We start from the raw sequence: 24,711 nt of genomic DNA, 5'->3' as shown, positions 1-24,711 counted from the left end.
GTCAGCAGCCACCATGATGGTTTTTATTCTAGCCAAGTTGAATGAGTCTGACTCCCCCAAATGCACCATGCATGCAATACATCACTGCAAGGATTTTACCATCCCTTTCTCAGAAACGTAGTCAGGGCTCAATAAGCACAAGAAACCTCAGATCATTTTGCAGTGATATATTATGACTGTTATCCTGGAACCCAGGAAATGGAAGCAGAAGAATCAAGAGTTCAAGGCAAGCCTCTGCTAGATAGTGAGTTCAACGCCAACCTGGGATACATGATACTTCATCTTAACTGAGCTAGCTACTGTGAAAACAGCTCACACTTCCTGAAGGGCCAGGCCCTGTACTCAGTGCTTCCTGGGTTATCACTCACATCCTTAAAAAGCCTTCATGGAACTGTAGTTCAGGCAGTTATCACTAATACACCAACATTCTGCAAATCAGGAGCTGAGCCTGGGGGAGGGGGAGGTCAAGACGTTTTACCAAAGTCGTCACACAGCTGATTCATAAGTAGCAGAACAGAACTCGTAAGTGGCAGGCTGAGAAGTAACGGAGCCTGCAGGTTCTGGGTCATGTATGTGGTGGCAGCAAAGTGAGCAGGGGCTACATAGCTAGTAACAGGCTGGGAAGCATCCCAGGCTGCTGCATGGGTTGGGTGTGTGTGATGGGAGGGTGAGAGAAGCCTTTGGGGCAGGGAGAATCTGCGGCTGCAGAGTCCTTCAAGTCAGACCTATCCCAGGGTGAGCAAAGCACCATGGCGATAGCTCTCTCTGCAGGAGATGCTTCTCCTGGGATGAGCTGAGCAGTCTGCAGACAGAGGCTGCTTGTCTGCAGAGCTGTGGGTGTGTTTTGGTTGAGCTGGCAGTAGCCAGGCATGCCACGTGTTCTGTGGTGCTCAAAATAGTCCCACACAATGCAGAATGGCTCTCTTAAAAAAGTAATAAAAGATTTACATGTACTATTTTTAACTATGTCTATATGTGAATGTCTCTGGGTATGCGCACGAGTGTAGGTAACCGTGGTAGCTGACAGTTGTTGAATTCCCCTGGACCTGAAGTCAGAGGCAGTTGTGAGCCATCCAACATGTTGCTGGGCACTAAACTCTGGTCCTCTGCAAGAGCAGCAAGTGCTCTTAAGCGCCAAGCCATCTTTTCAGCTCCTGCTTTTAAGTATTTCTATTTTGTTTGCTTTGAGACAAGTTTGGAAATTTACCAGGAATTTTGCACCATTATTTTGAAAAATTGCATCAGGTAATGATGACAGCAGTAACTAAGCTGGGAGTCTCTCTTCCCTAAGCCCCATGGGGTTCACTGAATTTCAATTACGTCATGATAATTGCTAATGACAAGAAGTGAAAGATAGGCCTGTTTGTTGTTATGACAGAAAAGCCTGGGAAACAGCCTGTTTGGGGTTTCTATAACTATGAGACACATAAAACGTCTCCTGTCGGTATGCCTTGTTTTTGTTTTTAAATTGCATCAGCAAGGGTGACAGCTTGTGGTTCCTTGTGTCATGGTTTAACGTACCTGACTTGGTCTACTATCGCCAGTTCACACTTATCCTGAGAATCTGGCAGAAATATCAAAATAAAAAAAAATGTGTCATGTATTCACGTGCACTTGAACCCAAACCACGACTATAAATTCCTTTTGTTTTCCCTTATATTACTGCTTAATTTTTAATAAAAATTTGTTTATGTGTGCAATGGGGATATATATAGTATTATCCATGATATATAACCTAGATATTATACATCTAATTATATGTATACTATCTACAAATTTCATTTCAAGCTGGAAGGAGGGAGTTGAAGGCTAAGGATGTAGCCAATTGGTTGAGGGCTTGTTTCGCACGGTGCAAAACCCTGTGCTCCATCAGGAGCACTGCCAATAAGCAAATGAACAAACTTACAGAAGGAGCTGGGTCTCGCAGAATTGAAAAACCCTGCTTGAGGTTCCCAGCACAGGCGGTTAGGGACTCCATAAGATGATACACCAACCTGATGCAACATTATCTTTTTACGGGTAAAGACCACAGAGTACAGTGACATGATGTCACACAGCCACCATCAGGACCAAGGCTCATCCATTGCAAACTGCTACCACCAGACGTACAAGATCTAGCATCCTCAGACCAGCCCTGGGCATACGCACTATTATTCTTCTAACAGCAGCATGGTTTGGGGCGAAGACTCCAGATCGCAGAGTAATTGAGAAAGTTACTTGTTCTCCTCCACTCCCTGCACATCTTTCTTCCCCCTCTTCACTGGCTCCTCTATGTGACCACGTTTTTCACATGTGTAAGTAGGATGGCGGGCTATGGTGCCTCCCTCAGAAATTCTTCCCCATTAAGTCAGGGGAACACGTCCCTGGGTAATCCCAGTTCTGGTGCACCAGGGACTAGGTTCTGAGAAGCTTCTCCCCAAAGGCAGGGTTTACCTGCTTCTTTTATGACTAACTCCACAAGCACATTTCCAATCTTAGCATATGTGAGTGTTAAACTGTTAAACCTATAATCGCCTGGAAAGAACGAATCAAGAAAGGTCTGTCTTTAACTGATGCATCAAGACCCAGGCTGTGCGGTAGGTATGACCGCTAGCTGAGTACTGAGCATGCGTGAGCATGCGTTTATTTTTCTTTGCGCATGAGTGTGGACGTGATGTGACTATTTGCTTTAAACTCTGGCCGGACTTCCCTGCAATGATGGGCTGGAATCTGGTATTGTGAGCTAAAATAAACCCTTTCTTCCCTAAATTGCTTTTCGTCAGGTTATTTTTTTTTTTTTTTATCAGAAATGGAATCAGAACAGCTTCACTTCATTGTGGTAGGCCTCAAGCTCCTCCTGGAGGTCTCCGGGACTTCCGGCTTACAAGTCAGCAGGTCTGAAACACTGTCCCTAGAAAATTCCTCCATTTAATGAGAAGAGACATCTAAACAAGCAGTCATTATGTGATGTTGAAAAATACCATAATGGAGGGGTTCAAAGCGGTATAATCACAGGCCAAACAAAGCCAGTGGGGGGCACTGGGCAATGGCTGATGAGGCTGGGGTCACAGGAGACACAAAGCCAAAGCTTAAGAAGGCTGTTCCAGGCCAAGGGAATAGTGGGTGCAAAAACAGACAAGATAAACAAGGAAACCCGGCAAACCCATGGGTATGGGTTCTGAAGGTTAGGTATGGCAGGAAAGGAGAGAGGGGGAGGGCTGTGTTCTTTTCTGCCGTCCACCCGCCCATCCTGCAGGAGGAAAACCCTAGACAGTGAGCAGTGGCGGACTGAAGAGGGGGAGGCAGGCAGACTGAGAGCTGGCCCGTGGAGAATAAAGAGGTAGGTCAGAGCCCTTGAAGACTAAAGCGAGCATCTGAGTCTCCACCCTTTCCTTCACAAAATGTGCATCTACATGGAACAGGAGAGCCACTCACCCCTGGTTTCGTTTTTCACCCAAAAATTGATGGAATCACTGGCAGAGACTGGGTCCTGGAAGTTCACGTTCTGTACCGCACACTGGAACACCTCTTTGTTCCTGGCCGCAAAGGGCACTTCCATTTGAAAGCCATTCTTGACAAACACAGCATTGGCCACGGTCACGATGTCTTTATTCTTCTTGGAGACTATAGCCTTGTTGATCTTCTTCAGCACTTTACCAACTCCTGAAGGAGAAATCAGAAAACACAGCAATATTTTCATGATAATTTACATGTTTTAAAAAATTCTTGTTGGGCATAGTGGCTGATAACAGTAATCCCAGGTCGAGAGGCTAAAGCAAAATGATTATCAAATGAGAAGCTAAAGCAAAAGGATTATCAAAACTAAAGACAGCCCAGGCTATAAAGCAAGATGCTGTTCAAAAAACAAGGCTCCATGAAGATGGCTCAGCAGGTCAAGTGAGTCACGGTCACTGCAACCCGTGAGTACCCACATAAATGCTGGGCAGACGTGGAAGTCCGCGTACAATTCTAGCCCTCAGAAAGAGATGGAGAGAGGAGAGTCCCTAAGTAGAACTGGCTGGCTAGATAAGCCAATTTGGAAAGCTTTGGGTTCAAGAGTGACCCTGCCTGACTGTTTAAAGTTTGGAAGCGATCAAGGAAGAAATTTATAAGCTTCACATGGATGCACATGTGTGTTCTTAAACTCATATGTGCAAGCAGACATAACACACACACACACACACACACACACACACACACACACACACACACTTCAAAAACCTGATCATCTGTACCACGGCATAGAAGAACAAGCAGGACAGGAGTCACAAGAGATTAAATCTGTCATGTAAGGGGCCTCTGTCGCTGGACACATGGTTAGTGTTAAACCACAGAATTTCTTGTGAGACAATTGCCCCTGTACCAAGTATACTATGATGTTCTCCTTGTAGACATCATGAATGCTGGTCTACTCTGGGAATGCCAGCCATGGAAGAAATGAACCGTAGGAAGCTTCCTCATCCAGACGTCCTTGCCTAATAGTCTCAGCACTATTTCCTTTCTTGCCAAGGATTCAACAATGTGATTTTTTTTTCCTATTTGAAGAACAGAAGATGAATAAAATAAGCATTAGGATGACTATAACAAATTGCCATGCGCCGCCAACCAGAACACTGTGATTTTTACTTGATATTGAGCTTGGAAAGTAAAGAAATTAATTTTATGGCAACATAAGCTTTATTTTACATGAGCCATTTGTTCACGCTCCATTTAGTTTGGGGGCATGAAGAAAGAGAAAAAAATATGTCATGAGGATGTGAGGTGGTTTTCCGCAGGGAGCTGAATCACAGGACTGCCCTAATCTCCTGAGGTCTTTTCAAAACCATATTGTCCTAAAGTATCCTTCCAGAGTCACCTTGGCAGCGCTTGAGGGCTGATGTCATTCTGAACGAGCATCTTCTCAGATTCCATGAATGCCGGGGCCGGGGCATCCCCCGATCCACAAGGAGAGCTTTACATCATGGGTGGAGCATTGGAACCTTGGCCCACCTTACCATCATGCTATGGAGGAAACCACTGTATGGCGAACAGCAGGCTTTGGAGGCCAAAAGTCATCTCTCAGGCCAAGTGCCACCCCTGGCACTATGACTCTGCTTACCTCCAGATGTACAGTCCCTGGTTGTGATAAGCAATTGCCAACATGGCAGGATCTAACATCACACAAAAACCCTCTGGGCATGTCTGTGAGGGTGTTTCCCGACAGGGTTAATTAAGGTGGTGAGACGCAGCCTACACCCGGAAAGCACCATTCCCTGAGTCAGGGTCCAGCCATAATAAAATAGGAGAAAGGGACCCGGGCTCCAGGTTTCTCTTTCTTTAATTGCCTGACTGGGGAGACAGCATGACCAGCTGCCTCTGGCTCCTGCTCTCAGTGCTTTCCTCCAAATTGTGAACTGAGAGAAATCCTGCCTTTGTTGACTTTTTTTTGGGGGGGGGGGCAGGATATTTTTCCTCAGCAACGAATAAAAGGAATCAATAATCTTCTCGAGGGAAAAGATTGGAGCTCATCTCCCCCTTCCTCAAGCAATCTTGTGTCTTCCTCTGGGAACATCACTGGGAGGAATCCTCAGAGTTTGAGCCCCAACGAAGGCCCCCAGCATGTATAAGTATATCATGAACCCTGACATCACACTCTCCACAGGACTGCTGGCAATTCTGGAGGGAGAAACGGTAGGGGTAGATGGGTAGCCAAACAGCCAACATCATGAAGATGCCGAGCTAAAACTGTGGTGGATCAGCATTCAAACCAAAACAAACCAAAACAACAAGACACAATCCCAGTTGCTATTTTGGAACTATGCTGGCTGACAGGGTCTGGATGGCAACAAGGAAGGCTGTAAATCTAAGCAGTGACTCACAAAGGCGCTAGAAATCACCAACAACCCTGAACTTCCCAGCTAGAGACAGGACAGTGTGATCCAGGAATTCACCTACCCTTTCCTCACATCTAATAGGTGGGCAAACTAAAAAACCAAGCCAAGTTTACCCCTCTGTCAACAGGGGACAGCGTTGGGCATATGGGGCTCCCAACGCCTGATCCTCCCATATGAGGGTCACACTGAAAACCCAAAGGAAGCAGGAGCAGCGAGAAAGGAAAAGCATCCTTCCTCCGCTAATCCAGCTCGCTTGCCAATAGGAACCAATGCAGTCTTAGAACCTCACAGCCAGAAGAGGCAGGGAGGAAGGCGGTGAGAAAGCTCCCCCACCTTCCCATGAGGTAACTGTCGCCTCTATACAAAACATAACTTGTTCACACTTAGTGTGCAGGGCAGCAAAGAAAAGACAATCCTGTTTCCTCAGTTGTTACGGTTGTGGAAAGGGAGACCTACCACTACAGAGAAACACTGCCTATAGACATGGGTTCCTGCGGCTAAGCAGGTGATTCAAAACCAACTTTTCTTCCAATAATACTATGCCCTGCTCACCAACCCTTACCTGTATTTGTTGTTACCTGTGTTTGTTTTGTTTTGGTTTGTCCTTTTGTGGAAACAATCAAACCCATTTGTACATGGCTTTGTACATGGTGAGCATGCCCCCCACCCCCAGCACGGGGTTACATCTCCAGGTTCATTGCTTTGACACAGGCTTGCTATGCAGCCAGACTGGTCTCCTGGCTCACTCCCCAAATGCTATGATGACGAGAGCATGTAGGTTCTCAGGCCCAGCGGCTGGCCATGGCTGGCCATTTTATTTTATTTTATTTTTTTAAAAAGACAACTGGCTTCTTACTTCAGATTTATAAGTGGCTTCAAATCAGCAGATGGGGTAGGCTGGGAAGGTGGCTCAGTCAGTAAAATACACATGAGAATCTGAGTTCTGATCCTTAGCTATCTATGTAAAAGCTGCCAGTGTGGTGGTATACAGCTATGATCCTAGCATTGGGGGGCGGAGGGAGGTAGTTCCCCAAGGCTCACTGCTCAGCTCGTCTTCTTAAATTGCTAAACTTCAGGTTCAGTGAGAGACTATATCTTAAAGAATAAGAAGCAGGATGGAGGACAACACCAACATGCACTTCCAGTCTCCACACTCTTCTGCACCCGCACGCAAATGAACTCATGCTTGCTACTCCCACAAAAAAAGTTAGTTTTCAAAAGTCAAAACAAAAAGAGAAAAGGGGCATGCCTTGTGGCCTTCGTGCAGTTTTCTCCAAGGGCATGATGACCATGTTGGGAAACTGGCATCAAGCACGGTCTCTAGAACTCATTCTGACAACCCATCTTTCATGCATGCTTGGTGCACATGCACATGTGTATGTTAGCAGTTCTGTGCACTTTCAGCAGTAATCATCAGCCTGTCACCATCATAAAGCTCCCCCACTGCCAGTCTCTAGTGTGGACATGCTTTACAAGGATGCTTACTTAGACCACAAAAGATTTCCCTTAGGAGAAAACAGTAGTGCTGATAGACAGAGTAACACAAACCCAACAGCAACAGGGGTGCAGTTCCTAACTTTGGGGGTGTCAACTTTCCTTTAGAAGACCCTAGCCCTATGCTCCAGATGGCACTGCATGGCTTCCCTGGGCTCTTCCACGTCTCAGATTACGCAGAGACCAAGCCGTGACCCTCCACATTCAGGGCTGACTGACAGCGAGGCGTCATGAATGGAGGGAGGGAGTGCACACGAACCATTTACGCTGTATCTCATCACCGTCGTGAGCTGCTTCTTCGTCCTGCCATCAGCCCCCAGCTGCAGCATGCCCAGGATGGATGCGATCCCATGTGGGGAGACAACAATGTTTTCCTGAGGCCGTGACTTGATGATCTGATTGAAAACCTGGATCCCCGTGTCAGAGCCTAGTTCCTCCAGAGACAGAGAGTTGAACTGGGAGTACACAGAAGACAAAGTCACTGTGGTCAAGACGAAGAAGGGAAAATGCCAATTCATGGTGCCTTCCAACAAGGACAGCCTAAAAGAAAAAAAAAAAAAAACAGAAATATATCACTCTTTCATGAACACAAAGGGATGAAAACTCTGAACTCCATCCGATTTCTTGCACTCATGATAACGGAATCCTGTGCGGAGCCTCACACGCATGGGGCTTGGACAAACAGGGTTGGAACGCAGTGAATTTCTATCAGCTGGGTCCTTAGTACGCACCAGGCACTAGGCGAAAGTCAATATTTAACTCTTGCAACTCTGTCAGTCATGTAAGCATTATTTCCAAGGGTCTTCCATGTGCCAAGCCCTTTTGTTAAGTGTCAGACAGACAACTGTAAACCAGATGGGTGTGACCCTAGCCCTCTCATAATGTCTTTCTAGAGAGACACGGAGAAAATAAACCAGCAAGCTATTAGATAACTTCAGAGAAGAATAAAAGCCAGAATCATAACGCGAAGCAATGTGGGTGAATGAAGGGCTATGGGGTTGGGGGTGGGGTCGTGTCAGAGGGAATGCTATCTCTGTGGCAGGGACACAGATGAGGACAACTGAAAACTGAGAAAAAACCCAGCTATGCAGGGATGCAGGAAGAGCATGCTAAGCAACGGAACAGCAGGACAAAGGGACTGGGGAAGAACAGGCAGGCTGTGTGATAGAGGCCAAGGGAGACAGAAAGCATGGGTCACAAGAGACTACTTGTAGGGTTTTAAACAGAGGAAAGGATTCAGGTTATTGGGATTTTCTTATAACCACACAGACTTGACTCTTTTAATGTACCACATCCAACTTTTTTTTTTTTTTTAAGTACAGGGCTGTTAATTAAAACAAATTTCAGTGGTAGCTTTAAAGTGGTAACAGGGCAGAACAATTGGTAAATCCATAAACTGTGTGGATGCATTCATTGCTGACGCCGAGCGTGTCAATTACAGCCATCGGCTTTAAACATGCTCCAGGACTTGATTGCCCCTGACTGCGCTTTCTTTGGCTACAAGAGGTGGGAGTTTACAAGTATTTATCGGAAAGCAAACACTTCCATTAAGTGAGCACTCAACAGCAGCAGTACGCAAAAACAAAGGCAGAATTTGTGAGGTTACTCATTTGATCCCTGCTTTAGAGGGCTGAGGTTTCATGAGGCACGGATTTCCCGTGGAGCCCTCTGAACCCCCTTGCACTGATGGGAGGTTACGGAGGGAAGCATTTGGAGAGACAGGTTACCTGGAGTGAGAGGAAGTCAGTGGCCACAAGGGAAAAGAAAGAGTGTGGGAAGGGCTGGGTAAAACACGTCTTCCTGCCTTCCCTTCCCTGGTTTGGGAACTTCCCACACTAAGTCATGCATGGCTGATACTCAGAAAACACTTCTGGGATTAAGCCCAAGGGTTTACTAGGATTAATTTCTAATTTTATTATTTTTCATTCCATCAAACTAGAGCTTATTGAATGTGGTTGAGGAAATGCTTGTGTTTAGCCCTGAGTGTCACAGTGAACTCCAAAACTGATCCAAGAAAATGCCAGCATCCCGGCTGGTCAAGGAGTGTCAGTACAAACAGAATTCCCCACCTGGCTGTCCATGTACAATGAGCCACTAAGGACACACGGTTCAAGCATATGTTGAATGTTCTTACCCACTGCAAGACAGGTAAAATTCTTCTAAAAATTCAGAACATCCGGGGTTTCTCTAGAGCTTAATTATACAATAACTGTCTAAATTCAGCCCGTCTAAATTCAAAAGGTGTAAGTGACCTACATACGCTCCCACGTGGGCCTCTGCTACGGTCAGCAGTGGCCTATTTTGACTTTGGCACCTTGGACTGGCTCTAATACCACGACAATGGCCTGAGTTTCCTGGAGCCCATTGGACCTTGGAGGACTTCCAAGGCCTGACCATGGAGCTCAGCTCGCTCCTCTTCTGAGGGAGCTTTGATTTCCCATTTTCCCTTTCTCCCTCAGGGAATGTATTTCTTTTATGAAATTTAACATACTACACACACACACAAATGTGGAGAACCTTTGTAAGAACCAACCCCATCAATTTCAGTTAATGATTCCTAAGAAACGCTGCAATCAAAAGGCACAAAAAGATATCATGTTGGTTTTGCCACAGATAGCTCTAAGGTCCTTGGGCGGGGGAGGAGAGAGAAAGAGAGAGAGAGAGAGAGAGAGAGAGAGAGAGAGAGAGAGAGAGAGAGACTGTGTTTTGAGGAAGGCAAATAAGTGTAAACTTTCTATCAGTCCTAATATCAAGACATCAGCATGGACAGTCTCACAAACAAAGTTACTTTAGTTACCAGAATTATGCTCAGTTGTAATTTTTTTCCTCTGAAAGAACAGTTCCACTATAGTGGGAGTGTTTTTCTTGGTTTCTTTGCCCAGTTTTTGAGAGATGTCCATGTTCGGTTTCAGAAAAGCACACTGGGCAGTCTCAGGGCTGTGTGGAACTTGGAATCAGGGCAATTTTTGATGGATGTTCTGGGCATAACTTCTGCTTGGCTAAATGCTCTCAAATCAAAACTCACCGGGCTTGTACTCATGTCTAAGAATAAGCTTATGAGCCTGGGGTAAGGGTGAATCTATAAATCACTTCAGTCTTGAGTAAGTCCTAATAATGAAATATACTCATACCTCTACAGAACCTATTTTAGAAGTATGGTTGTTTTTAAAATGCTTCATTTTCAGGGCAAGCAGAACCCTGCAATGGAAAGAATATAGCAACTTTCCGTTTATTTTCATTTTTAAAAGAAATCACTCTTCAAACTTGGGTATGAGAGGAAGAATAAGTATTTGGCCCAAATGTATTGGGTAGCGTGGATACAGCAGTTCATAAATCTGTTTGAGTGTTTCAATTTCTTGAATAATGTTTCTGCAACAATAAAAAGCAATTCATGTGCTTTAGGCCATCATTGAGGGAGCTCATAAGCCTACCCATAAAGCTACTGCCACTGGCACAGCCTTCCAAATGCTGGCTTTCTCCTACTCAGAGCCTTTTCACTTTCCGGCAAGGGGAATGCTCCCGAAGTAATTGGGCCCTGCTCTGAGCGGTAAGCACGGTTTAGTGCAGTAAATAACGGGCTGCTGGTTCTGCAAATGCCAGATTCAAAATGCATACTTGAAAATGTGTCACTTGCCGATGGCGGACGTGAAACACGTGCCACAGACTCAGCGGCTTCCACATAGGCAAATTTCCCTGTCGGACTTTCAATAGCAGCTTACAACCTATTTCCTCCTGATTGATCAGGACACTCTCTTGACCTCAAAAACAAACAAACAAACAAACAAACAAACAAACAAATAAATGTCCTTCACTGGTGGGCTACGGAAGCCCTTAGCCTACAAAGTTTCCCAGGTCTCCGCTTTCAGAACTGTTTTCTGTTGATGGTCTTTCCTGTGCTTTTTTTTCCCTCTACTGTACATTTAGTGACCACCAGAGCCCCCACCCCTAAACTTCTCCTCTCTGCACCGTGCATTTGGCTTGTTTTTAAACTGTCCCACTCCCTTCCCACCAGACAGGAAGCTCAAAGCCAGGGGCCGCTAGAGTCCTGGAGTGTACGGGGTCTATTCAGTGCCTCACCACGGGCATGCACTAAATCAGAGGCAGGAGCGAGGGCCTGATCCCACTGGTTCAGGGTTTGATTTGGAACACAGTGTTCTGAAAATACTTTAGGAAACTAAAGTTCCGGAGATGGCGCATACGAGTCTGGATCTGGAGCTACTCCTCCCAGGAAATGGGAAAACGGAGACGCACTGGCACTGTCGGGCCGCCGCTCCCACCACAAACGTCCCACTCCAGTGTGGCCCCGTGGGGGCTGTTCACGTGCCGTGATTTCTGCAGCTCTCTGCCCACTGCCTGAGAAGCTGCTGTTCCATCACTCGCCTGGGCTGCTTACGGACTTGCAAACAGACCCCTGGACTGACTCATGGCTGATTTACTATATAGCAGAAAGTGAGATATTTCTAATTTTCTATTTAACTATTTTTATATAAAATATACCTTTGTCCTCAGCACAAGCAGACAATAATTTCAATGTCCACACACTCTATTTAGCATAGCAAGCTCTATGTAAACAATTTCATGTGAAAAGAATCCAATAGAAGTCTATAGGCTTTGAGACTTTGCCAAGGGTTTCTCATCAGCTCTGGGAGAACCTAAGAATATCTAAAGAAAGGATCTATCCTCCATCACTCACTAAATATGTTGGAATGTGTATATGAGTACACACATATAGGTTTATGTATACACATTGCCTCATATATTCAAATATACATAAAATATATAGAAAAATGTATGTCCATAGTATTCTACATTTAGAAATGATCATTTCGTGGCTTATCTCTTGCAAGCTAAAGATTATTCTGAAGCAAACTACAGACATCATAGAGAAGCATTCAGGACCATTCTAATATGTACCCCCACGCCCCAGGTAGGAAATAGACCCCCAATATCTTTATCACTTAGCAAAATCAGTAACTCCTTCAAATGCTAATTACCCAGTGTTCACACTGTCCTCATTGTCTTGTGTTACAAGGACAATTTTATTTGATTCAAGATCTCCAGACATCACAAGTTGATAACCCTCTTGCTTTTTTAGAACAACAACAACAACAAAAAAAAATCTTAAGTTGCTTTATTTTTAACTGTGGTCCTAATACCCACTGGAATTTGAAAACTGTGTTCCTCTGTCTTATGTGAAGTTGGTAGAACTGGAACAAGAGAGTTGACAACAGACAGTCTAACCTGAAGAAAAGAAAACTTACTACCTGGAAGGTTATTAGCAACCGTGATCTAGAAGCTAAGCAAGGCAACGGATTCAGTCTTCAGGTCCAGACTGTTTTGTTACAGTCTTGTCCAAGGCGTTAGGCTCAGGAGGCTGGTCAACTGTTCTGTTTTCACGCTGTGATCAGTGCCCAGGTACCTTTTTCTTTTCCTTTTAATTAGGAGTTCCAAAATGGTAGGTGCTCTTATAACTAAGTTTTCTGCACTCATGAGTAGGGCTGTAGAGACAAGAAAGCCTCCCTGGCGGACTGCCCTGGGCTTCAGTGTGTGTGGGAAAGGTGGACAAATGCTAGGACAGTTGTCAATTCAGAATGACTTTATCAAACAATTCAGATCTCCACAGTGTCTGCTTCTTCTCCCGCTGTTACAAACTCATGTTTTCAACGTTTTCTAGACGCTTGATCCACTGTAAATATTATTCTTGTTGGAGACTCAAATTAAGTTGTTTCAAAACTGATTCTTGAAACATTCAATTGGGTCATGTAGTGTCCTTGGCTTCCTTGGCTTCTGATTTGACAAGATGTCCTTAGGTTCATCTGTACATTTCCTGTCCCAAGTACAGCCAGTCACTTCTGATCCCTTTTAGAATGAAACACTATTTACAGATTGCATCTGGACACCCCCATCTCATGAATCCCAAGTAAACTGAAGCAATACTGGAAGATGGAGATACTGAAGAACCCACATTTATTTATGTCATTCTCTGGGGTGTATAGAATCTTAGAAGGTGGATTGCCTGCACAGAAATTGCCTTGCCTCCCAGGGCCAAGAAAGCCACAGAAGCTCATTAGACGAGGCCAAAACGGGGTAGTCAGCTGACATTAAAAATTGGTAAGACTGGTCAAAGTGTACTACTAATGTGTAAAAATCAGTGAGTCTCTTGAATTGTGCCTATCATAAAAAGTGGAGTCACAATAATGCCAGGCAACTGGAATGTGCAAGGGACAGTATTGCAGGAAGGTCACACCCCACCCCCATTCCACCCCAGTTTCTCTCCATCACTTCTTCCCAGTCCAACAGACAGCCAATGGGGAAAGCTCTGAGGTCCCTCTTCTTCAAACCTAGATGCTCCCTCATTGATCTACCCCTGTTACCACTCTTCTAAAGGGGACATGGTTGGCCCGAACACACCTGCAGATCACACTGCATGAGAAGGACCGCAGCTCCCAACAGTTTTCACTGAGGACTTCTCAGGAGAGGCTTTAGCTTCTCAAAGGATAAATGAAAACTCTTTACACAGGTCTGCAACGCTCAACTGTCAGGCCAAAGATTTCCCGCCAACATCTTTGCCAGCAAAGAAAGTTTCCAACTCTTCAAGAGCCTTTCACAACAGCCTTCCAGACACCCTTCAGGAGTTGGTCTATGAAGACTTAAGGATCTCTGCAAAGCCGTGGTAAGGGTTCATCCACAAGTAACTGGCATGAAGATTAGGAAGCCAAGAAGAGGCTGGCCTTAAATACAGAAGCCAGAAGACTACATTTTGAAACCTTTGCAAGCCATTCCTGAAATTACGTCCCTCGGGCTGTCCTTGTTTTCCAAATAAGAGCACATTTCCTTAAGATAACTAAAGCAGAAGATCAAGCAAGCTAGGACACGTGAAGATTTGCATCTGATAAGTATGTCACCGTCCTCGGGGTCAGCATCTTTATAACTTAGGGAGGAACAAACAAGAGAGGGCATCTGGAGCTGCCGTGGCTTTAAAATGCTTTTCCGGGTTACTGCCAAGAAACTTAAATTCTCTCAAGTTCTTCATATTTTTTTTTACCTGAATCCAAAAGGTTTACATATATGTTTGATATATATGACACTAATTAATTGGGTCAAGAAACAACCTAAAATGTCTTAGGAAAGACATTTTCAACCATAGAAACTTACGGCAGCAATGGCTAAAAGGAAAAAGAATATGTTTATTTGTAAGTGTACTCTGGTACCCCACTGCCTTTTACCCATATATTTTTCATACTGAAATTTTTCTTGGGGCAGGTGGTAGGCTAAAGAAGAAGACAGTGGGGATTTGTTAGCTGTCTACTACTTCCAAAAATACAAGATAAGGAACATTTTTTCCTCCTACTTTCTTCAAGGTTTCAGACACAATTTTCTTAAGGTTCAAATCTAACTCCCACCACCCACTCACCAGGAGACGCAGAGTGAGTGACCCTCTTCACTGAGCTTGCTCTCTCCTCTACTACTTCCACGTGTGCCTTCACAGTTTCCTTAGATGATTAAACAAGAACCAGAGTGGTAAGGGGCAACGCCTTCCAGTGTACAACGCTTCAGATGAGGAACTTCCTAACCCAGCAACCAAGAGAGGTCTCCAGCACTGCAATGGTATTCACCCGTGGCTCCCCCCCCCACCTTTTTTATTTTTCAAGACAGGGTTTCTTAAAAACAGAGAAATAATTTTATTGCATTAAAAAATAGATGCAACAAATATTGTACTTTGGGGAATACAAAATAGCCATAGATTCACAAACGCTTTAATAAAAAAGTAAATTGTTTTTAATTGTATCATAATTAAGATAAATTTTTAAAACTATTTTTACATTTTAATTATCTGTGCCATGATACACACATGGAGACCAGAGGGCAATTTACGGGAATCAGTTTGTTTCTTCTGGCATGTGCTCAGGTCATGAGACTTGGTGGCAAGTGCCTTTACTCTCTGAGCCTAAAATACATTTGTGATTCTTTTATCTCCCATTGAGATATTGTTCATACAATCTAAACTCAAAGCCAGACCATAACTTCAAGCATCTTTTGCAATAACACTGAGGCTGTCTCTGGGTCCTCTACTTATTGATGAGAGCTCAGTGCTCTTAAAATTGATGCTGACTGAGGCAAACTATGAAGGCCAAAAGTTATAACAACAAATGGATTTAAAAAATATTTCTGAAAACCAATCTGGAATAAAGATATTTTTTTTTTAAGAAAAAAGCATATACGTGACAAACAACACACTCCCTTTATCAATTAACTGTAAGAGAATAAAAGAAGATCTGTGCCCAAAAGTGATTATTTATTTCCAGAAGCAAAATCATTGCAGTAAGTAGCTAAACTGGCTATTTTAATTGCAATCTAAATCTCCAATGGAAGCGGCACCGCGGGCAGCCTTTTAGCAGCTCAGCATACTTGCCCTCCAGCTTCTGTGCGCGCCCTCGCTAACTGTTTGCACCTGCTACCTTTGGACCAGTGCCAGTGGGAAGCAAAGCCCACTTTTCTTCCTGGGCCTTAAGTGTTTACAGACACTATTTCCTCCCAGAAGGCTAATGGCCATTGACTCCTGGTCTCGCTGTAAATGACTCTCCAGTAGGCCCATGAGCTCTGGAGTGGGACTTGGCCCGGATAGCATCTCTCGCTTAGCTTCTTCCTTTAATAAGACCCTCTCTTCCCATTCCCCTGCTAGGTTTGCCTAGAAGGGCTTCCTTACCCAATCGCTTTGCTGCTTCTGGGAGAACACACACAACGTATGTCACCCAACACTGAATAATAGTTAATGGCACCCACCCAATAGTGTCACTCGCTGTTATGAGAACCAAGCAGTAATGGATCAGTCATTGATTCTGGATAATCAGGATAATCAATTATGGATAATTTCTTTTTGTTGCCGAAACACTTTCGCTATATAACCCGAGCTGGACTCAAACATGCTCAATCCTGTGCCTCAGCTTCCCTAGGTTGGAAAAGATATACTTTAATTGACAACAAGACCATTGATGATATAATCAACTATGCAAAAATTATAACTCATGGGCAAAAAGACTGAAGGACACCACCGAGCTACTGTTAGACAACTGTTTCTGGTGACGGGTTCATGCTCCGCAGCATATGTAATTTGCAGAGCTTCAGAAATGAAACGCCACACTTAGAACACAATCTTTTTTTCTGCTTATAAAAACACACAATGACAGGAGCATGGAGTCGACATCAGCTGAAAGGCGAAAGCTGGGTGGAAAGGGAGCAGAGAAAGCTGCAGAGCGCAGGCACCAGAAGACCATGAAAAACTGTAATAAAGTGGTAGCCACTGGAAAGAGAGAAATGTGGACACATAACACAGTAAGCTGCTTTCTTACACACATGGTCTTCTGTCAATCAATAGAGAAGGCTCTATTCTGATGGGCAACATGATCTACGTCTCTACACTTTCATAACAGACATTGAAAGAGAGAGGTAATTATTAATTAATATTTTATGCCAGGCATTTAGCACAGTGCCTAGGTTATGGAAGGAATTCAATACATGTTTATGAAACAAATTGTTAATTCAATGGAAGTTAATTGTTGCATTTCTGGTCTATGTGCCAGCAGCAATTAAATCCTTCTCCCTCAATTCTAACTTGCTTAAAATCTATGGACTACACCCTTAAGTGGTTGGGAATAATAGCCGTCATTAACTGGAAACACACTGCTGCAGTCTGAGGACATGTATCCTCCAGGAATTCCCTTACTGAAATTCTAGCCTGCAAGGTGATGCTATCAGAAAGTGGCTCTTGCTAGACATGGTGATGCACACGTGCCTTTAGTACCAGCACTCCTGAGGCAGACACATCCCTACGAGCTCAAGGCCAGCTTCGTCTACATAGTGAATTCCAAGCCAACCGGGGACATACAGTGGGACTCTGTCTCAATAATAATGATAATAATAACAAAAATCATATCTTTGAGAGATGACTAGTTCTTGAGGGAGGGGTTTCACGATGGTATGAGTGTCATTCTCAAGGGGACCTCAGAGATGGCTAGTCCCGCTTAATGCATGAAGAAACAACTAGAAACAACTGTTTGTACCACGTGCAAACAGAAAGCAAGCCCTTGACAGCCACTGCATATGCCAGTGTCTTAATCATAGACTTCCCTGACTCTAGAACGGCGAGAAATAAATTCCGGTCATTAATAAGCTCATCAGTCAATGATATTTCGCTACAGCAGATTAAACAAACATGGCATCTACTCAATGCCAGACACCACATTTTACATTGAAAATGCAATTTAATCCTCCACATAAGGAGGCATTAGTTGTTTCTATATTACGCAGCTCATACATGGCAGAGAGTTGAGACTGAGAGCTTGTGCGCTTGGCTAACATGCCACAGCGCTCCCCTTGGTGGAGTTTAAAGGCCCATGAAGGAGAAGGTAAAGAAACACTGTGTTCCCCTACCTGGGTTTAACTCGACAAACACTCGGAGCAAACAAGTGACCACAGCCTTCAAGAGTGCCAAACTGCACACAGTGTTTGTTACTCTAGGGAGGTGGCTTTCGTCCAGAGTGAGGGCAACTCTGTCCCCAGGGGACATTTCTGGTTGTCACACTACTTGGGTAAGTGGTGCTCCCTAAGTGGGTGGAGCCTAGGGATACAGCACCTTATGGGTGCCTCTCAGGGTATGCTCCCGGACCTCATACTTCAGGGTGTGGGTTGGCTCCTTGCCTCAGGCCTCAGGGTGTGGGTCAGCTCCTGTACCTCATGCCTCAGGTCTCCATGAAAACCTATGCTCTGATACACAGAAGAACACACACTCCTCCTCTGCGCAGGTCACACCACAATGTCACTGACTTCCCTTCCTTTTGAGTGACAGCCAAAGCTACAGCAATGTTGACACCAATTTGCATGATTCTCCCTGTTTTTTTTTTTTTTTTTTTTTTAAACCTGAAACTTGCCTGTGTGGAAGAGGAAGGAATCCAGCCAATTATTTCTGTGCATCCTAGAAGGGAAGGCGTATGACCAACAATTATACCTTCAGCCTGCTGGCTAGTTCAATGTGTCAACCCCAGTCTGCCACAGCCCGAGGAAGACACTCTGAGGCCGGAAGCAGGGATGGAGACATTCTAATGAGCTGCTGCTTCCTGCAGGAAGCATGGGGCGATGGTAATACCAGGCTGAGTCACTGGGCAGCTATTTCCCTAAACCTTCCGAAGAGCAGCAGCGGGGAGCCGAATGGCATCCCATCCTCTGCCCTTGGGCTGTCCTCCTTCCCACCGGCAGTCAGCTCTCTCCCCATGGCTGCTTGTTTTCCTTAAGCCAAAGCCGCTCTATCATTCATGTTCGGGGGAAATGGAACTGCCAGGCGCAGAGAGATCCTTCCCGTTCACACGCACCTCCGTACTTACTCCCTGGCATTCTCGGAACCATTTCTTTCCAGGACGCGCTGAGCAAAGCAACTCTGGGCCCCACCCCAACTCTAGTCCCTCTTCCAGCTGAGGGGACCTGTCTGTCTAGCCAGGAAAGCCAGACTACTCGGCAAATAAGTTCTGAATTAGGTCTCAAGATGACCCATGTCAACTTACTCTAAAAAGTGAAACTCCCCCCCCCCGTGTGTGTGTGTGTGTGTATCTATGGGGGGGGCTCTAACTTCATGGGGAGGGAAGCCTTCTTTAGCAAACCAGTAAACTGGTAGGGGACATCCGAGCCCCACAAAGATGTCACAGAGAGGCTTACTCTGAGCCATGAGGCCCAGCTTTGACAGCGCCAACAGAGGATGTGGGCTTTAATCAGGCAGGAACCTGAAGGCCCCTGTGCTCCTATTTCAGCCAGTGGGGTTGGTGGGCAGGGAAACCCACATTCGACCACACAGAGAGGGATTCAGACTGCTAGCGCTCAATTTCACAAGCTGAAGCCTTTTGGCTCCCCTAAAGCCAGGTAGTATTCAGAATTTTTAGATATTAAGCACAGCCATCCACTCCTCTATTCCACGAATACTAAGGCAAAAGGCAGTGCCCTGGGCTTGCAGCTGTGCAGCCAGAAGAGAACCCTGCCCGCGTGTGAGCACTTTTTATGAGCATGTGCTAAAAGCACTGAGGAGGTGTGTCCGCTGTTTCAACAGGGTAACAGGGTTATCAAATCGCTGATCAAATCGGGATCATAAGCATCTCCCCTCAGGGTTTTCAACTAAGTGGTCTGGGACCCTTTGACATCATCTCTAAAGACATTTGTGTTCTTTAGAAACATGTAAAGGTGAGGAGGAAAGAGCTGTGGCATCCCGAGAAGAAACCAGGGACACAGGGTGTCACAAAAAGCTCCCAATGATGAGGAACTACACAGTCCAATGTGTCAACAGAACAGAGAGGCTGGCAGGCCCTGCTTTAGAGAAGAAGACTTTAATCAAACCATCATGCCACTGAGGCAATACTTTAATTCATTTTTTACTTATCTTTGGTATAAACGCTCCGAAAGTAAGTAGGCTACACACCAGAGGAAGCCAGGCACACCCACACAGAGAGCATCTGTAGCAGTCTGAGAAAAGCCCCGCCCTCCCCAGTGGAGACTGGAGAATGAGCTGTACATAGAGTCCAAGGAGCAGGGAAAGAGGTCAGAAAGTCATTCATTAAGACAGCCTGGAGGGTAAAATGCCTTTGATGGTTTTGTTTCTTCTCTTTTCACGCCATCATCTCTTTGCAGTCTTTGCAAGGCATGTGTGACCCTGGAGTGGGAAACCCTGCTGAACACCCAACTCACGGGCAACACCCACCAGAGCCCAAACTAGAAAGCAGCTGAAGACTCCCTCACACCTGTGTCCATCTTCCTCCACTACCCCTTGTACTTGGGTACCAGGTACCCTCAGAGGCCAAAAAAAAAGGCACGGGATCCTCTCTCACTGGAGTTACAGCTGGTTGTGAGCCGCTGTTTGGGTGCTGGGAATCGAATCGGGTTTTCTGGAAGAGCAGCCTGCCCACTTAACTGCTGATCCATCTCTCCAGCTTAGACCAGTTCTGAAGGCCTCTATCAATGCTGGCTTCTGCCATCACTACTGTGTATAACCATAACTATCGTAGGCAGAGATAATGATGATCTCATTCTCTGAGGGTCTCCACTACAGACCACCTTAACCTTAACTTCAAGTACAAAAGACTCAAACTGACTCCTGAAAACAAAACGAAGGTGCCCTATTTAGTTGCTTGTCTTTCTCTTCCATTGCTGACCCATTTCCTATATTTCTTCAGTGTAAAGGCTGCAAAGGCCTAGGGTGTGACAGAAAGGGATCTCTGTGTCTGGGTACAGATCTCTAGCGAAGATAATGTACAGGCCTTTGTCTTTCCCAGGGCAGCAGCAGCAGGCTGTACTGCTCCATCAACAGTCCCCACGACAGGGTTAGAAACGACCATGGAGCACCACGTCAGCTTGGGAAAAGGGCGTCAGGCTGCCAAGCTCATGAATACAGAGTGTTTTCCTATCAGGCCGAAATTGAAACAGGGTGCCTGTTTCAGTTGAAACGTGACTCAAGCCACGTTGAAGGTTTTGGTGTGTGGCAACCAGACAAACCCTGTCTCAGTGGTCATGAGGTCATCAGATTTAACGGTAGCCATCTGGATTTTAAGCTGTCTCTCAGAACTGTTTGTTTATTTAGATGGGGTAGAATAACATGGAACAAGAAATGCTGGACAACTACCCAAAGAGACCACTTACAAATAATGTGACACCGTATTATAGAGCCTATTAGGGTGACCCCAGAAAACGGGCAATCTGGAAGAGAAGTGTTTGTAAGTGGACCCCAAAACACAGTGTTTCTGATACAGATATTCCCTCAGCAACTTTCATGGAGATACTAGGAAGGGAGGTGGCTAGTCCTAACCACTAAACTTGCTAGTTTTAACTACTAAACTTGCTAGTTTTAACTACTAAACTTGCTAGTCCTAACCACTAAACTTGCTAGTATTTGCCAGATCTTAATATTTGGTACCACCCACCACCTACTTCCCATCCAAGAATTCAAGCCAAAAGCCTGGGAACTATCTTTTCCTTTATCCCATTAGAATCATCAACAAATTCATTCTGCCTCTTGAACGCATCTCAGATAGTATCTCCATCTCCTAGTCCCCAGTCTAAGTCACCAAGTTCTCTGGAAGGCAGCACTGAGTTCCTTACCTGAGATACCACCCACACTGCTCTCTGCCTGCGGAGAGAAGGAAAGCTGACCATGACCTTTTGCAAAGGACCTGCGCCAACCTATCCAGTGGCTCTTTAACATTCTAGTTAGCAACGGTAAGTCCTTCCTGCAGCCTATAGGTCCCTATCTGGCCAGGACCAAACTTTCCTCTTCCAGATATACCGAACCTGCTGCTTTCTTTTCAGCATTTGGTTTCCACGAGAAAGTTCTTCTCAAATGAAAGATACATCATGTTGTTTCCCCTTGGTTCCTCATCTGCCCTGTCCATCACTGTACCCTAGCATCCAGGATGGCACATGGATACCCAGGGGTTCACTATATAAACAAGGCATTAAAGAAGTAGCCAGGCCTCTGAAGACCAACTTAATACAAAGGCGCACCATGGGCCATTTCACACAGTCTAACACAGCTGAAAAGTGCTTGGCACTTTCACGGGCTGGACTGGATGAGTCTTGGTTGGAAGGGGCTGTTACACAGCATCTGTAGGCATTACCCAGGGGATGCTTGCTGCATCTTCCACCCAGCTGTGACAACCACATGCCTGGAGATATGATCAGACTTCCCTGGAAGACAGAGGGAAGAATGACCCTGAATGACCACTATTAAAAAATTTGGAATAAATGGCCAGCATTCCCATTCTGGGCACAAAATGCCTAATTAACCTATATTTGTCGTTTGAAGCAGAATAATGATGGGTTTCAATACAGTGTGGCTGAACAATCATTTATTTCAGTAGGAGTATTCGTTATGCCCCACCCCACTCCCAGCCAAGCCTATGGAACAACCATGAAGGCGTGGGTTAGACCACTCTGACAGATTCAATATTCTAGGTGGTGTCTGAAGTGAGATAATGAACAATGGGAAGGAATGGGGCAGGACTCCATTCCTTTTATCCCATCTGACTTTTAATTTGTGTTTGGCACATAAAAAAAGTAAAAAGAAGGAAAAAAAGGAGGGAGGGAGGGAGGGAGGGAGGGAGGAAGAGAAAGAGAGAGAGAGAATGGACAACACTGCAGAGCTGGAAGTTTCTGGTGAAAGCACCACCTCACAGCCAATCATGCTTCTCTCTGCGGTGGGGCGAAAGCTAAGTTTGAAATATGAAGGACCAAGTCTCGCTGCCATGAATCCCCATGGAGCCCACTCTAACTAAGGCACTACTGAGCTCACGGCACCCCCTCTGGAATGCAGAATGACTTCCTAGTTCTACCTGCCACTCTGCAACAATAGTTTCAATTATTGGTTCAATTGCAAATGCCCTCCAAGTCATTTAAGCAAATCTTACCTATATAAAATAGTCAATTGTGCTCTCTGGGCAATTCCCAGCTGTAAAAAGAGAGCTGTAGTGAGGAATTCTTTTCCGTAGCTAATTGAAAATACTGCACATATAATGCATGATTTAAAGTACCCAGGAGGAGTTTCAATTTGCATTCCCTATTTTAAATGTACAATCAAATGCTGTCTTAAAGTGCCCTACACATTTAATTCAATATAGCTTGCCTTAAGCCCCAGACACTCCTAAATTTTAGCACTGTGAATTAATGATGGGAGGTTTTTAAGGCTCCAAGTGACAATGGCTTGAAGGGGGGGGGCTCTTTTTCTTGAGAAAACAAACATTCCATAGATTTGACTGGTTCAAACCTGTGAGAAGAAAAGAGATGAAAGCTCAAGATGGCACAGGGTGCCAGGGTGCCTGACAGGTGGAAGGCTCCAGTCATAAGAACATACTCACTACAGAGGCACAACCGAGTTCTCGAGAGTGCCCAGAACTAGGAGTCAAGATGCGAAAGCCCTTTGGACATTCCAGACCAGGGTGGTTGACAATCACACCCACGGGGATGAAGACAGAGGCTGAAGGCTGAAGATTTAATGTATGTTATGTTGGGAGAAGGGTGTAAAAGTGACCACCTTCCATTTCTGAGAGCCTTGCGGGTTTCAAAGTAGCTTGTGCACTTCCCCAGTTAACAAAGCAGTTATCGAGGTCCTACCCCAAGGACCTTCATTCGGATGAATGACAGACGTCCTTAAAGGCAAAGAAACAAAGACAAAAAGTGGCATGTAGTAAGAAGAGCTTCAGGCCAACGAGGGAGGCAGCTACTTGCCTTTATAAACGGTTACACTGTTAGAGTATTCGTGTTTCACAAAGTAGTAAGTAGGAGACCAGGAGAGCAAGGGTGGGGGTGGGCCCTGCTCTCCATAACAGATGAGAGGGACCAACAGTGATAGCAACTGGTATCTCATAACTACCAGCACAGAACAAAAATCATTACTCTAAAGTCAGGACACAAGGGACATCAAATATACATCTACCGAGGGTATGAAAGTTCCAGGCACACTTTGAACCCTCATCTTTGGTCTATAAAATGAGAGATGAAATTAAGATGAAAGAACTCAACCTAGAAATTGCAATAACCTGTCCTCTTACATTATCTATAGTTATGCATAAGAACGGAAGCGATGTAGTTGTGTATAACTTTCGATGAGCTCTGCCTATTGGCTAGGAAACAGTCTACATGGAACTACCTCAGGTTTTCAGTCCTATGAACTGGGCCACTAACTCACACATATTTAAAAATGTATCTTTGCCTGTCCTGGAGTTTGCTATGTATATCCGGATGACCCTTACAGATTCACCTGTCTCTGTGATGAGATTAGAGGCATGTACCACCACTACTGGCAACTTGCACAGTCTTACCAACCCCTCAAGATTTGTTGTTCCTGAGCTCTGGTTTGGTTCTGAATTTTGAGATAGGTCTTGCTAAGTGGCTCTGATGTGTCTGCCGTTCTATAATAGGTCAGGCTGACCTTAAAATTATGGCAGTCCTCCTGCCTCTGCCTTTGAGCCATCACACCATGGGGTACGCTATTCAGCTGAAAGACCCTGTTTATCTGTCATCTGTCTGGGATGCTGGAACTGTTAGGCTAACTCTAACTAACAATGAGCATCCTGACAAACTCTGAGCTTTTATTCCACACTTCACACTGTGAACACCAGCAGGAAATGCCATCTAAGCAACCATTTTTTTTTCTGATGTGCAAGGAAAATGTGGCACCATTTGGTCATTTGCTTTTCTTAACCCCTGGCGCCGGAGAGTATTGATTATCTTTTCCTCAGGGCAAGCCCAAGGAACATAACCAAAAGCTGAGCCTGTCCTACAGAAGCCGAGAGAGAAAAAGACGGAGAAGAAAAGATCCATGTAGAAACTAAACATTCAG

General features: G+C 45.0%; 1 protein-coding gene across 1 annotated transcript in view; it reads right to left on the bottom strand.

Annotated features, from left to right (window-relative positions):
• Window positions 1–24,711, bottom strand: part of Serpine2 (serpin family E member 2) — a 57,523-nt gene that overhangs the window by 18,281 nt on the left and 14,531 nt on the right. The window contains exons 2-3 of the mRNA XM_050161068.1: window positions 7,606–7,886; window positions 3,415–3,642 (exon numbers count right to left, since the gene is read on the bottom strand). Of these exons, the coding sequence (XP_050017025.1) occupies window positions 3,415–3,642; window positions 7,606–7,864 (487 nt within the window). The 5' untranslated portion in view covers window positions 7,865–7,886. The remainder of the gene's footprint in view (window positions 1–3,414; window positions 3,643–7,605; window positions 7,887–24,711) is intronic.

Source organism: Alexandromys fortis, unplaced genomic scaffold (assembly GCF_014885135.2).
Source record: "Alexandromys fortis isolate MF-2015 unplaced genomic scaffold, M_Fortis_MF-2015_v1.1 scaffold_98, whole genome shotgun sequence".
Taxonomy (NCBI): domain Eukaryota; kingdom Metazoa; phylum Chordata; class Mammalia; order Rodentia; family Cricetidae; genus Alexandromys; species Alexandromys fortis.
Note: the sequence above shows the minus strand (reverse complement) of the source record. Positions and strands in the feature narration are given on the sequence as shown.